Source organism: Lutra lutra, chromosome 9, assembly GCF_902655055.1.
Source record: "Lutra lutra chromosome 9, mLutLut1.2, whole genome shotgun sequence".
In the NCBI taxonomy this organism is placed as follows: Eukaryota; Metazoa; Chordata; class Mammalia; order Carnivora; family Mustelidae; genus Lutra; species Lutra lutra.
This window is the reverse complement of record NC_062286.1, coordinates 77,209,752-77,225,572: the sequence shown is the minus strand read 5'-3', so window position 1 is coordinate 77,225,572 and position 15,821 is coordinate 77,209,752. Positions and strand designations below refer to the sequence as shown.

Here is a 15,821-nt window from a genome sequence, read left to right as displayed (position 1 = left end):
TCTGGAAAGGAGAACATAACCCATACATGTCTCTTCAAGTGATGATGGTAGTCCTTGTTGGGGGTGGTCATCGTGCCCCCTTCTGTCTCTCGTCTGTTGCTTCTATCTATATAAACTGTGTTACTGGGAAGCCAAATAGTTAATGAGAGGAAGTCTCTCTTGTGAAAGTATTTCAAATAACAAAATAAAATGAAATGATAGAATATCACCATTTTGTAACTCGAGGAATGGATGCAGGCAGTAAGCATCGGCAACTGCTAACTTTACAGAACAGACAGCCAGACAACATGTCTCCCTTAGAGGCTTGCTTTTACCACCCATACTCTTCCCAGAGTGACTGAACTTGAGACTGATCTCTAGGTCACCTGCCCATTTACAGGAATTACAAAAGACAGAAGAGTGTGTTGAACTGCATTATAATGAGGCGACCCCACATCCAGATTGTGGGGAAACTGCAGATCAAAGGCCAGAGCTCTTGAACAGAGAAATTGTAACGAAATGAAGGGTAGAGAGGGCATCTGGAGATTAAAAGGCACTTAAAAGATCTATCAGATTTTTAAAAAAATGGACAGGCCTAAACTACAGTGTCTAGGGACACACATTTGAGGAATAAAACCATTTGAAAATCAGGAAGCCATTACTTTGGATGTCATGATAATCCTTACTCAGGATGAGAGAACGGGGTGTGGCTGGGATGAGGCACATGGAGGAGCCTTCTGCGCTGGGTGCCTGAGTTTGATTTCTCACCTTGAACACTGGGTACAAGAGGGTTTACCTTCAAATAATTCATTAAGCTATACACTTGTTTTGGGTGTTTTCCTATATCAGTGTGTTACAAGATAATATAAGATTAGGGACACCTGGGTGGCTCAGTTGGTTAAGTCACTGCCTTCGGCTCAGGTCATGATCCCAGAATTCTGGGATCAAGTCCCGCACTGGGCTCCTTGCTCAGCGGGGAGCCTGCTTCTCTCTCTGCCTGCCATTCTGCCTGCTTGTGTGCTCTCTCTGACAAATAAATACAATCTTTAAAAAAAAAAGATTAACAAAAAAATGATACGTAACACATAAAGTATTTACAAAAAGTTTTTTTTTTTTTACCCTTGACCTCACATTCTGTATGGTCATGCATGCATGCATATTAACTTATTAAAAAATTATTGGGGTCAGTTTAGAGTTTTTGTTTGTAAAGAGCAGTAACTGACTCTGGTTTTGCTAGGCTAATGGGAGAAAACATAGTATCTCACTGTTTGTATGTTTTGAATCCTGGTAACTAGTGAAAGTGCTAGCTGTCTTGTCCAGATGGTTTTATTTATTTATTTAGGCTAGGATCTCAGTTATTGAAAGGAAAGTTACTTAGAGATGCAATTTACAGACATCTTTTCAGAGAGCATTTGCTTTTTAGAAGAGGACTTTGTTATTCTTAAAAAAAAAAAAAAAGTCTGGTGAAATGCAGGGAAGACCTGATTTCAATACAAGGCAGCCTCTTTTCTGAGCAGTTGGTAGGGTCTCTCCAGTGCTGTTCTTCCCCAGGGTTTTAAATTTTTTTTGTTTAAAGATTTATTTATTTGTTTATTTGACAGAGAGACAAGTAGGCAGAGAGGCAGGCAGAGAGAGATGGGGGAAGCAGGCTCCTTGCTAAGCAGAGAGCCTGACGTGGGGCTCAGTGCCAGGACCCTGAGATCATGACCTGGGCCGAAGGCAGAGGCTTAACCCACTGAGCCAGCCAGGCGCCCTTCCCCAGGGTTTTAAAGCTTCACCTATCAGTCAAGTGTTTGGCTGCAGGTAACAGAAAACTAAATTTCGGGGACTTCAGAGGATGTCCCTCCCCTCACTTCCACTTCATAGGAAGTTCAGAGGCAGGTGATCCCGAACGCTGCATGCAGTCTAGGACCCAAAGGTTTCTGCCTTTCTGCTCTGCTCTCTTCAGCATGTTGGCTTTCACTGCCACGTTTGTCGCCTCATGGTTGCCATTTGACTGCTGCAGCTTCAGACATTACGTCTGTGTTTAAGGCAGGAAGGAAGGCCGATTGCATCTTTACCTTTAGGAAAGGAAAAACAAAAGTGCCCAGGTACTTGCTTACATCCCACTGGCCTGAACCCTCATGTCTACCTTGAGTTGTGAGGAAGATAGAAGAAGCAAGTGTCCTTCCTTTGGCTGCGGACACGGATGCTCCAGTCAAAGCCACAGTTCCGTTAGCAGGAGTAAAGGGCAAAATGGGTATTTATGAAGTAGTTCATGGTAGGCATTTATGATTCTTAACCCAGGTTGAATAATTTACTATATTTGGTAAACTTTCTCACAAACCAGAGGCTGATAGGAAACAGAGAAGATAGCAAGCCAAAATTGGTTGCATTGGGAATAGTGCCAGTGACGGCGGAGTTTGCAGTTAGCACTGATGCAGGCACTTTACACAGCCCTGAAACCACGTTAAGAAAAAGTAATATATGTGGGGGTTGGGATTCAAGGCATCAGTGCAGGGGAGACAGGTGGTATTGCTGCTAGATATGCTTCAGGGAGAGGAAGAGAGAGTAGGAGTTAGAGGAGAGAGGGAGGAATCACATTGATTAAGCATTTATGTGCTGGACATAAAAACCTTATGTTAATTATGCATTTAAACCTTATAATAATTGTCAGGAGTTATAGTCTCTCATTTTACAGAAGAGAAAGCTGGGTCCCTAGGAGGTTAAATAACTTGCTCAAGGTCTATTCGACCTGGGAATTGTGCTAGAAAATGCATCTAGGATTATCTGACACTGCACCATGTACTTTTTCCACTGGACCAAAGCATCCATTGTCATTTAATACATTTTGTTTACTTTTTTGCCAAATAGATAACCTCTTACAGACAATTCAGAGTACGTCTGGATTAGCTGTTATTCTTTTTATTAAGGCTATGTTTCATCCACCTGAAAAGATTCCTGATTTGGTGAGTGCATCTCCTTTATAGAATTGTACTTGATGGGTAATTAGACACATGTTTAAAAAATATTTTTAAAGAAGTGAATTAAAAATTTTTCTGCATAATCAGAAGTTTTCTGGTGATCATTTTCTCTTATAGTAAGAGACAGTCCAAAAATGCAGAAAAAGCAGAAAGAAGACAATAGCAGTCACCTATTAATCCATCTCACAAAGATAATCACCATCAACATTATTTTTGGTATATCCTAGTTTGTTTCTAGTGCTGTTTGTTCAGTTCCATCTCTCAGTATTATGAGAGATATTTATAATGTTGAAAGTATGCAGGAGTTAATGTATAGATACATGGAGTCATTACTTTTTGATAAATATGTCCTTTTTATTAAGAATAACCCAGGGGGCCAGGCACCTGGGTGGCTCTGTTGGTTAAGCAACTGCCTTTGGCTCAGGTCATGATCCTGGAGTCCTGGGATCAAGTCCCGCATCGGGCTCCCAGCTCCATGGGAGTCTGCTTCTCCCTCTGACCTTCTCCCCTCTCATGTTCTCGCTCACTCTCTCTCTCAAATAAAAAAATCTTAAAAAAAAAAAGAATAACCCAGGGGTGCTTGGGTGGCTCAGTCAGATAAGCGTCAGACTCTTGATTTCAGCTCAGGTCTTGGTTTTGGGGTCGTGAGTTCAAGCCCTGTGTTGGGCTCCGAGTGTAGAGCCTACTAAAAAAAAAAAAAAAGAATAACCGAAATGTTGTACTTTGTTTTTATTTATTTATTCATTTATAAAAGACTTATTTATTTGAGAGAGAGAGCAAGAGAGTGAGCACAAGCACGAGGAGCAGAGGGAGAGGGAGAGAATCCCATGCGGGCTCAGCACTGAGTGCAGAACCCAGTGCAGGGCTGGATCCCATGACCTTGAGATCATGACCTGATCTGAAACCAGGAGTCAGATTCCCAACTGACCATGCCATCCAGGCGTCCTCCAAATATTACACTTTAGATGGGAAGCATGTTAGGATCGATTTTTCAGTGTATTTGGTCAGATGCAAAGTATAGTTGATAATTGGGCTATAATTCTTATATTCAGTACTAGCAGGTTTTTTTCTTTCTTACTATATTATCTAGAAGTTTCTTTTAGCTATTTACTTGACTGTTTGCAAAATAGATGTGTACTCTTCTGTGAGATAGCACAAGATATCACTGGATAAAATTTAACAATTTGATTTCTAAAATCACCACTTAAAAGCATTAAGCTCATCCACCTGCAGGTAGCGGTATGTTTTGCTCTGCTGGTCCATTCAAACCAGCAAAATGGTTCATGTATTTAGATTGAATTTTTTTCCCCTTTTGATATAATAATTTCAGCACTTGTGGCTTTTCGTCTTTAGGTTCAGTTATTTTTCCTAGGATGTTTCAGGGGGAAAGGGAATTTTGCATTTACATTTTGAAATATCTGAAAAGTTTTCGAGGCTTTATAACATGTTAGCTGTGTTGTGTTCTTCCAGATTAGTAGTTTGCTTCTCCGTTCAGTGGACTGCGCCAGCATGCCCGACTGGGTTTTGAACTGCTGCAGGAGCCTTTGTTGTACTGATGTCTCGCAGTCAACTCTCTTATTCCTGTGTCAGGGGACACTCACCATGTTGGACTGGCAGAGTGGGAGTATGGGCACGAGTGGGGAGGCCCTCCTCTTGAATATCGTGCATGTCTTGTTCACCTTGAGTTCACAGTGAGTTTTCAGGCTACTGTCTCCTACTCTGTTTTGCTTGTCAGACATTTCAAAGATGGCAACTGAACTAGCATATTTAGTAGTTCCATGAAAAGTACACAGGGTAATCCTGAATTAGAAGGAAGATAACAGGGATGCCCGGGTGGCTCAGTTGGAAAAGTGTCTGCCTTTGGCTCAGGTCATGATCCCAGGATCCTGGGATTGAGTCCCACATTGGGCTTCTTGCCTAGCGGGGAGCCTGCTTCTCCCTCTGCCTGCTGCTCCCCCTGCTTGTGCATGCACTCACTCTGTCAAATAAATAAATAAAACCTTAAAAAAAAAAAAGGGAAGATAACATGTAGGCAATGAAATGGGTATGAAAATAGAATAAGAGAAGGTAAGATGAAGGGGGGGTAGTTACAGATATTGGTGTAGGTGAACCTATACTGAACATTTTGAATGCTGCATTTTAGTTTATGAACAACGTCAACATAGGTAATTCAGTATAAGCCTCACATGTCTAATAGATAAGATAGGAAATCTAACGTACTGAGTAGGTAAAGTGAGGTTAGAAAAGTAAATGCTCAAACTTAAGAGTGTATTGCTAATAAGCAACTGAGCCAGAACTGCAACCAGCTCTTTTGACTTCATTGGATTGTGTTTGTGGGGCTTTTTTTGGAGGGGGTATTTTTTTCATAACACTTGAAAGTGATCATGTGTTTAAAATGTCAAACCAGGGGTGCCTGGGTGGCTCACTGGGTTAAAGCCTCTGCCTTTGGCTCGGGTCATGATCCCAAGGGTCCTGGGATCGAGCCCCGCATCGGGCTCTCTGCTTAGTGGGGAGCCTGCTTGCCCCCATCTCTCTGCCTGCCTTTCTGCCTACTTGTGATCTCTGTCAAATAAATAAATAAAATCTTTAAAAAAAAATAAAATGTCAAACCATAGATACACCTTGATAGTAATGGACATGTAGGTAAAGGAAGAAAAGTACTCTGTTCTAAAATAAATTTTTCATGTTTTTCAGTTTATATATAAGTAAAAATTGTGCATATTTTAAAGGAATGTAAAAATTATTTATTTATTTAGTTAGTTAGTTATTTTTTAGAGAAGGGGTGGCGGGGAGGGGCAGAAGGAGAGGGAGAGGGAGAAAGAATCGTAAGCAATCTCCACGCCCAGTGCAGAGCCCAATGCAGAACTTGATCTTGTGACCCTGAGATCATGACCTGAGCCAAAACCAAGAGTTAGTCACTTAACCAACTGAGCCACCTAGGCGCCCCTCTTAATATGTTTTAAAACACCTGTGAAACCATTATAAAAATAAAAATAAAGAACATTTCCACCACTCCCAAAAGCTTTATTGTGTCCCTTTTTGGATTATTTCTCTAAGATGAAAAGATTCATTTATAATTTGAGATCTATTTTGGCCTTGTTTGTAATTTTTGTCATTGTAAATTTAATAATTATTGAATTTTCTGATCATTTTCTGATGAGAAATCTGATCTTTGTCTTTTATATTTTTAAAATCTAGATGATTATAAAATGAAATTTATTACTAGTCAGTTTATAATAACATGGCTCATTTTTCTTCAGGATCAAGGAATCAACTCTGGAATTGTTTCTGTCTAGAATTTTGGCATCCTGGGCCAATTCAGCCATACATGTCCTTGAATCAAGTTCCCCAAGCCTAAAGGACAGTCTGAATGGGAATTCAAGTATAGTTGGGAGACTTTTGGAATATGTCTATACCCACTGGGAACATCCACTGGATGCTTTGAGACACCAAACCAAAATTATATTCAGAAACATTCTCCACATGCACCAGCTCACTAAAGAAAACTCAGACTCCAAAGCGTCAGGTTTGGCTGCCGATCGTTTCATCTGTGATCTGACTGAGAATCTTCTGCAATTGGAATGGCATGTGAAAGGGAAGTACGCATGCCTTGGTTGTTTAGTAGATTATGTAGGAATTGGACATATTTTGGCACTAGCTAAAACTATTCCATCACAAATCTTAGAGGTGATGGGAGACCAGTCTTTGGTACCTTACGCAAGTGACCTCTTGGAAACCATGTTCAGAAATCATAAGAGTCATTTGAAGTCCCAGGCTGTTGACACTACTTGGATTGATGAGTGGCACGAGACTTGGGTTTCTCCTCTCCTTTTTATACTGTGTGAAGGAAATCTGGATCAAAAATCTTATGTGATTGATTATTACTTGCCAAAATTATTGAATTGCAGTCCTGAAAGCTTAAGCTACATGGTAAAGATTCTTCAAACTTCTGCTGATGCTAACACTGGTAAGAAAAGGAATCATTCTTTTAGTAATTTCTAGTTAAGATGTTTAAGGGTAGGTATCTGGGCAGATGTGGACCATATTCAAATTTAAATATTACCACTTACATAAATAGTAAAAGAGGGTATTAACGATAGAGATTTCAGATTGAGGCTAATGTTCCTGTCCAGAGTGGAGTAGAGTTTTTTTGGCTGAAGTCATTTCTACAAGCTAAGGATTGAATCCAGTTAGGATTATAAGGTTCCCTTTTTTACTAGTTTTTTTTTTTTTTTTTTTAAAGATTTTTTATTTATTTATTTGACAGAGAGAGATCACAAGTAGATGGAGAGGCAGGCAGAGAGAGAGAGAGAGGGAAGCAGGCTCCCTGCTGAGCAGAGAGCCCGATGCGGGCCTCGATCCCAGGACCCTGAGATCATGACCTGAGCCGAAGGCAGCGGCTTAACCCACTGAGCCACCCAGGCGCCCCCTTTTTTACTAGTTTTAATCCATTTACCAAGTACTTATTTGTTAGGTTGTCAGACCTATGTAGCACTCATAACAGTTGGAGTATTTTATATAAGTTGCTTATGCTAGTGCTTGAAACAGTAATTAAGAATTGTTTCTGGCAAGGATCAAGATAGGTAAACTGGTAGTAGCAGTTTTTAATCTCTGGGGGAAGAGACAAAAAATGTAGATGTGATGACCTCAAGAAACAACTCTCTCTAGTCATTTAGGATAGAGGGTAAACATTCCACAGAAATTCGGTAACCCTAAAGGAATCACTGCATTAAAGCATAGTTAAGTAATTAATATGTAAATGATGATCCTGACTTTATTGTTTGAATCTTAAAATTATTGTATTCTGTTTAACAAAGCAGGAATATGATACTCTACATCATAATTTGAGAATATTTACAAGGGATGCCTGGGTGGCTCAGTTGGCTAAGCATCCAACTCTTTTTTTTTTTTTTTTTTTTTTAAGATTTTATTTATTTGAGAGAGAGTGCTAGAGAGAAAGAGAGAGGGAGCACAAGCAGGGGGAGAGGCAGAGGGAAAGGGAGAAGTAGACTCCCTGCTGAGCAGGGAGCCCGATATGGGTCTCCATCCCAGGACACTGGGATTATGACTTGAGCTGAAGGCAGGTGCTTAACCGACTAAGCCATCCAGGAACCCTAGCATCCAACTCTTGATTTCAGCTCAGGTCATGATCTCAGGGTCATGAGATTGAGTCTCACATTGGGCTCTGTGGTGAGTGTGGAGCCTGCTTAAGATTCTCTCTCTTTAGGGGCGCCTGGGTGGCTTAGTGGGTTGAAGCCTCTGCCTTTGGCTCAGGTCATGATCCCAGGATCCTGGGATCGAGCCCCATATTGGGCTCTTTGCTCGGCAGGGAGCCTGCTTCCCCCTTTCTCTCTGCCTGCCTCTCTGCCTACTTGTGATCTCTGTCTGTCAAATAAATAAATAAAAAATCTTAAAAAAAAAAAAAAAAGATTCCCTCTCTTTGTCTCCCTCTCCTCCTCCCCTGACCCCCACGTGCACAGGCACTCTCTCTCTCAAAAAAAAAAAAAAAAAAAAAAAAAAAATTTACAACTGAAAATAATAGAAAACTTTCAATACTTCAAAGAGTGACCATGAGATAGCTGGAAAAATCTGATTCCCATACACAAAAAAAGCCGTTATTTGTAGTTGGTTTATTTTTCATTATTTGTAGTTTTAAACAACAATTGTTCTTGCCTTTTGAGAAGCCATCTAAAATTCAAGATCATGAATCTGTCCTGAAGTAAGGCAGTCTCTATTTTTTTTTTTTTTTAATCAGTGTTCCCTTTGAGCCAGGGTTCCCTGTTCTGTTAGTAATGACTGATGTCCTAGCCTCTAAAAGGATCAGGCTCCTTGTAATCCTCCTTTTATCTTTTTTACTAGGGAGAAACAGTAACTCCAAAATATGTACAGAGGCTTAGTGTTTGTTTTTAGAAAAATAATGATATTTAGCCACTAAAGTGTTTTTCCCAATTTTGGCTGAAAGTCATTTTAGTTGTTCTTATTGTTTTAAATAATTGTCTACTTGATTCCCCCCACCGCGAATCACTTTGGTTCATTTCTAGGTGTAAAGGAAAAGCTAAAAATAGCAAAAAATGATGATTTCTTTAAGTTTACATAAGCAGGTTATGCTTACTTCAAATTATTGACACCAGAACTATCAAGTTCTTTTCAATAATGATTATTTTATCATAGGAACTTTAATGCATGTTAGAATTTAAAGTATTATTTTTATTTCTTGAAATTATAATTGCAAAATGAAAGTTGTGGCAGTCGTTGCATAGCACAGTACTTGTCATTGTTATTGTGCTTTTGAGACAAGAACGATCTTTACCATCCTTAGGGTCTTTTAATAGCAGAGGGGCTCTGGGAGCTTTGATGGCATGTCTGCGAACAGCTAGAGCTCATGGACATCTTCAGTCTGCAACTGATGCCTGGAGGAACCTTGTGTCCAGTGCAAGAATAAAACAAGGCTTAATTCATCAGCACTGCCAAGTAAGTAAACAAAATATCTGGGAATTTCATACATGCAGTAGATCCCTGATTTATTTATTCAGTTAGTAGTCCAATATAGAGGCCCCCATGTTGAGCCCAGCACTGATTTAAGGGATCTGTAAGGAGGATGAATTGAAAGTGAAAAGCGTAGGCGCACCTGGGTGGCTCAGTCTGCCTTTGGCTCAGGTCATGATCCCAGGGTCCTGGGATTGAGCCCTTAGTTGGCGGCAGCAGGGTTGGGGGGAGGGTGCTACTCAGCGGGGAGCCTGCTTCTCCCTCTGCCAGCCACTCCCCCCTGCTTGTGCTTTCTCTCTCACTCTATCTCCCTCTAAAATAAAAAAAGTCTTAAAAAGAAAAGTGGAAAGTGTTGACTTTTCAGGCTATTTAAATTTTAGTTGAAGGAACAAGAAAACCTGCATAAAACTACTGGAAACTCTTAGAAAATAACACAGATATAAGTGCTCCTTTATGCGTAAGGACTTGAGGGGCTCAGAACAGGGTAGGTAGTGGTTGATTAGGAATGTGTTAAATGTGATTAAAGGAGAAGAAGCATTGAACCAGCACACAAAATGGGAGAATACCAGAACTGATAAATGAATTCAATAAAGTCACAAGGTAGAAGATCAATGTACAGAAATTTTTTGCATTCCTGTACACTAATAATGAAGCAGCAGGAAGTGAAAGTAAGAAAGCAATCCTATTTACAGTTGTACCAAAACCAATAAAATATCTAGGAATAAATATAACCAAGGAGATGAAAGACCTGTGTTCTGAAAGCTATAAAACATTGATGAAAGGAATTCAAGACAATGCAAAGAAACAGAAAGACATTTCTGCTCATGGGTTGGAAGAACAAATATTGTTACAATATCTATACTATCCAAAGCAATCTACACATTTAACACAGTCCCTATCAAAATACCAATGGCTTTTCCTATAGAACTAGAACAAACTATCCTAAAATTTGTATGGAACCCTACAAAAGACCTCAAATAGCCAAAATAATCTTTTTTTTTTTTTTTTTTAAGATTTTATTTATTTCAGGGAGAGGGAGAGCAAGAGACAGAGCGCACAGGCATGAACAGGGGCGAGGGTGTGGGGGTTGCAGAGGGAGAGGCGGACTCCCTACTGAGCAGGGAGCCTGATGCCGGTCTTGATCCCAGGACTCTGGGATCATGACCTGAGCTGAAGCAGATGCTTAAACAACTGAGTCACCCAGGCACCCCTAGCCAAAGCAATCTGGAGAAAGAAAAATAAAACAGGAGGTATCACAATTCTACATTTCAAGTTATATTAAAGAGTGGTAGTAATTAAAACAGTATGGAGCTGGTATAAAAACAGACACAGAGATCAATGGACTAGTACAGAAAACCCAGAAATAAACCCACAACTATATGGTCAATTAATCTTTGACAAAGGAGGGATGAATATACAATAGGAAAAAGAATTATCTTCAACAGTGGTGCTGGGAAAACTGGACAGCCACATGCAAAAGAATGACACTGGACCACTTTCTTTCACCGTACACAAAAATAAACCCAAAATGGATTAAGGACCTAAATGTGAGACCTAAAACCGTAAAAATCCTTGAAGAGAGCACTGGCAGTAATCTCTCTGACATTAGCTGTAGCAGCATTTTTCTAGATCTGTCTCCTGAGGCAAGGGAAACAAAAGCAAAAATAAACTATTGGGACTATATCAAAATAAAAAGCTTCTGCATAGCAAAGGAAATAATCGAGAAAACTAAAAGGCAGCCTACTGAATGGGAGAAGATGTTTGCAAATGACATATCCAATAAAGGGTTAGGATCCAAAATATATAAAGAACTGATATAACTTAATACACAAAGAATAAATAATCCAATTTAAAAATAGGCAGAGGATATGAACAGACATTTCTCTAAGGAACACAGATGGCAACAGATGCATGAAAAGATGCTCAACATCACTTATCATCAGGGAACTGTAAATCAGAACTACAGTGGGGTAACACCTCATGCCTATCAGAATGGCTAAAGTCAATACCATAAGAAACAACAAGTGTTGTCAAGGATGTGGAGAAAAAGCCCTTGTGAACTATTGGTGGGAATGCAAACTACTATGTGGAAAACAGTATGGAGATTCCTCAAAAAATTAGAAATAGAACTACCCCGGTGGTCCAGTAATCACACTACTGTGTTTTTACCCCCCAAAATCTGAAAACGCTAATTCAAAGGGATACATACAATATTATTTATAATAGCTAAACTATGGAAACAGCTGTAGTGTCCATGGATACATGAATGGATAAAGAAGAGGTGATTAAATATGTATACAGGCACACATATACAATGGAATATTACTCAGCTACAAAAAAGAATGAAATCTTGGCCATTTGCAACAACATGGATAGAAATAAGTGAAATAAGTCAGAGAAGGACAAATACCATGTGATCTCACTCCTGTGGAATTTAGGAAACAAAACAAAGGAACAAAGGAAAAAAGAAAGACATAAAGAAACAGACCCTTACCTATAGAGAACAAACAGTTACCAGAGGGGAGGTGGTTGGGGGGATGGAGGAAATAGGGGGTGGGAATTAAAGAGTACACTTACTATGATAAAGAAAAAGTAAATAAAATGATTTAAAAAACCCCCACATAATAAATACTGAAATGGAAGGACCCAAAACAAGTTCTTGAGGATGATTCAGGATGTTTGGCAGGAATCGAGGGTTTGGTCCATTTTTTGGAGGCCTCCAATGCGAGGTTGAAGACTTCAGATTTCATTCAGTTGGTAACTGGGAACCAGAGCCATTCTGCCTTTAGCAAGGAAGTAGAATTAATGGCAACAGAGATGAATTTCCAGTGAGAGAGCAAAAAGAAACCAGAAGCCTTGTTAGATGTGCCTGACGGTAACCCAAGAGTGAGGTGATGAGGTCCTGGGGTAAAGTAGAGAAAAAAAAAATGAAGTTGAACATTACCATGGAATAAGAATCTTTAAGATTGTTGACTTAAAAATACCAATTGACACATTTAATAAAATAATTTTATATGAGTTACAGCCCCATGATCTTTGGGATGAGGGAACCTTTCTGGAGTATACATGGGTAAACTGAGGTTTATTGGTCCCCCCCACTTTGGTAGCTTATGTAAATAAACATGTCAGGTAGTCTACAATTTGCTTATTTCACTGAAAAATTAACATTTTATTGCTTCTCATGTGTTTTAGGTACGGATAGATACATTAGGCTTGCTTTGTGAAAGTAATCGAAGCACGGAAATGGTGTCCACGGAAGAAATGCAGTGGATTGAATTCTTTATCACATACAATCTTAACAGTCAGTCTCCAGGAGTGCGGCAGCAGATTTGTTCTCTTCTTAAAAAGGTAGAGATTCTCATGAGAGAGTACAGGAAAGTGGTGAACCCTGCTCTGCAAATCATGTTTGAAAAGAGCTCAGATTTTGGGAGAGTGCAGGAATAATGGTCATGTGATCAGACTGCCTGTGAACATCCCTTCATGGCCCATCTGTGGAACATTCTGTGCTTCCACATTACGTTTGAGATTCAAATCCAGGGTGGAAAGTCCTTTCATTTTGGTGCAGAATAAGTCAACTTGAGCTCTTTTTTTTGGAAAGAAAAAAAATGTGATGGATATTTCAGGATGAAAGGTATTTTAGGAAAACTTTGGTAAGAGGAGGAAAGATGCCCTTGTAATTTTATCATTTTAAGGGCCTCATGAAATGGTCATTGTTGACTAATTCAACTCAACTTAGTCACATGCCTCATTTATGGGATGAACAATTGGGAGAGTACAGAAGTGAGTATATCTTTAGTTTCATGCCAACCTAAAGGAAATAAAACTATGGGGGATTTAATGACTCTGTATTCTGGTTTGCAGTAGTATTTTGTTTTTGGTTTTAAAAATATATGTTAATTTTCTGTCAGAGGGAAACTCTATGAATTTAATTAAGAGTTAGAAACCAGTACTCTCCTCTCTTGAAGTTTTAGTCTAAAGAATTTAGAAAATTTGTCCTTTGCCTTTTTTTAAACTGATATTTAAGATTAATGTGGCTTATATATGCTTCATTTTTCTTTTTCTTAAAAGTTGTTCTGTAGGATACAGGAAAGTTCTCAGGTGCTTTATAAACTGGAGCAAAGTAGATCCAGACATGAGCCAGAGAATGAGTTAACCACACAGCCCCCTTCTGTTTCTTTACAGCAATATAAGGTAGGTGATCTATTTCTAGACATATGGGTATTTAAGAAACATAGAATAATTATGAATAAATATTAAAGGGAAGTACATGGAAGTTTCATGGTGAATGGTGTTTCTGTGTTTCTTTCCTTCAAGCTGGTTTTACATATTCCTTCTGGTGCTTTGGTACTTCTCTTGAGGTACCCTGAGTCGTGGAACCCGTGCTGGATTTGAGGCCTGTTACAGAGTAACAGTAATGGGTTAACCTCAGTCCTTTACAGCTTAATGTGGGCCATGTGAATTTGGTACTTTAACAAAAAGCTAATTGCTGGCCCTGAACTCCTCCACCCTCCACTTCTCCAGGGTAGAAAATTGCTGTATCTGGGCCTGCTTCCTCTTTAGACTAATATGACTTACAGTGGCTTGATATTGGTGCCTCCTGGTCGGTGTTCCATCCCATTTGGGAGGGAACATGAAGGGTAGGGCTAGGTTTTGGGGCCCTGTGTTAATGAGATGGATGGAACCCCAGATATAGCAGCTCTAGTCTGGGCCAGGGCTCAGCTTGACAACCTTATGTGTCTGTCCATCAGAACAGAATGAGTTTATTACTGGTTTCTTACTTCAGATCTAGCCTCTTAGAAGCAGAAACCCTCCTGTCTTCTAAGACCTAGATAGAGGACAGAGCTCATCGATTGTATTGCATATAGGGAAATAATTATACTAAATTAATGATACATTGGAGCCATGATACACTCACTACCTACTCTAAGGATTAGTATGGATGGCCCTTAGCTTTCCATTTTATATTTGAAAGGTAAAAAATCATCTAAAGAAGAATATTCCTGTACCAAGGCTGACGTCAGCTTCATCTTTGTAAAATCCCAAGAGTGAAGATGGGACAGTGACAACTTAAACTTGAAGGACATGAGTTTAGTCCCATTTCTGCCGCTGATTAGTTGGCTTACTTGATGAGTCTGTTTGACTGTAAGTGGGCTGAGTAACCTCTCTGAAAAGGCTGGTTTTGAGGATTAAATAAGAAAGCTCTTTGTAAATTCTAAATCACCCTAAAAAGCCTTGCTGGGAGTCATTAAAAGTGACTAGAGTGTATTCTGAGCACTTGCTTTGTGTGTGGACAGGTTATTTTCAGCCTTTTTTATCATTGCTAGATGTTCTAAGAAAACACAGCTCTTTTGCTTCTTTTTTCAAGGGGTAAAGTGACATTTGTGAAAACCGAGTTAAGTACGTAAAATGCAAAACCTATACAGTTGTGGATTGACATTCTGAATTTTCACATATGCATGGTTTCATAGTTTGACCTTGTAAATATATGTGTTTTTGGAAACTTAGCCCTTTAGCGTCTTAATCTGAGTCATTCTTATGGTTCTGATATTTCCTCCCAATTATAGTCATCTGTGGCTTTCGGAGATTGTGACTTTGGCCCTAAATTACTTATCATCATCTTTATAATAGTGGGTGTCACGCATGGTGTATGGTAGGCTTTGCCAATCAATAAATTAAGTACGGGGGGGAGAAGAGGAGGCTGTTAGTTGGAAAAGATGTCTTCTAGTCTAGGGAAGGAGATTATTTCATGCCTAAATAACTAATATTATGAACTTAAAAACTTTTAAATTTACAAAATGCTTTGTACCCACATTCTCATTTAATAACAAAGCTGTGAGATAGGCATTATTATCCTCCATTAACAAATGTGAAAACTAGGGTGCCTGGCTGGCTCAGTCAGTGGAGTGTGCAACTCTTTATCTCTGGGTTATGAGTTCGAGCCCCAGATTGGGCGTAGAGCTTAATTAAAAAGAAAATGAAAAACGGAACCTTGGAGAAGTTGAATAACCTGCCCAAGGTCCCTCAGCTACTAAGTGCTAGAGCCAGACCCCCATGCACATTTGCTCTCGCTTCTAAAAATCTGAATAGTTTTCCCCTAGCACCTGCTTAATTGAAAGCTTGGAGGTAAGAAAGTACAGGGAGAATTTGGGGAATGGTGAATACACTCTTGGGAATGAATGACATGTAAGATGCTTGGAGCAACAAAAGAGACGTAACAGGAGATGAGTTTGAAAATCCGAAAATGAAGGTGGGACTGGGTATAGGATGTTTTTTGTTGTTTGCTCTAATAATCAAAACAGACCTTAACTAACACATGTGTACATGTACAAATAAATAAAGTTTCTTTGTTTCCTTAGGAATACAAGTAAACTATTTTTATTTTTATCTATGAGG

The 15,821-nt window shown here is 39.4% G+C and overlaps 1 protein-coding gene across 7 annotated transcripts in view; it reads left to right on the top strand.

Annotated features, from left to right (window-relative positions):
* The window catches only part of THADA (THADA armadillo repeat containing), a 328,389-nt gene that overhangs the window by 12,048 nt on the left and 300,520 nt on the right, over nt 1–15,821 (top strand). For all 7 annotated transcript variants that reach the window (XM_047747152.1, XM_047747155.1, XM_047747154.1 and 4 more), the window contains 6 exons: nt 2,833–2,927; nt 4,413–4,633; nt 6,203–6,909; nt 9,262–9,413; nt 12,621–12,776; nt 13,497–13,619. In XM_047747152.1, the coding sequence (XP_047603108.1) occupies nt 2,833–2,927; nt 4,413–4,633; nt 6,203–6,909; nt 9,262–9,413; nt 12,621–12,776; nt 13,497–13,619 (1,454 nt within the window). The remainder of the gene's footprint in view (nt 1–2,832; nt 2,928–4,412; nt 4,634–6,202; nt 6,910–9,261; nt 9,414–12,620; nt 12,777–13,496; nt 13,620–15,821) is intronic.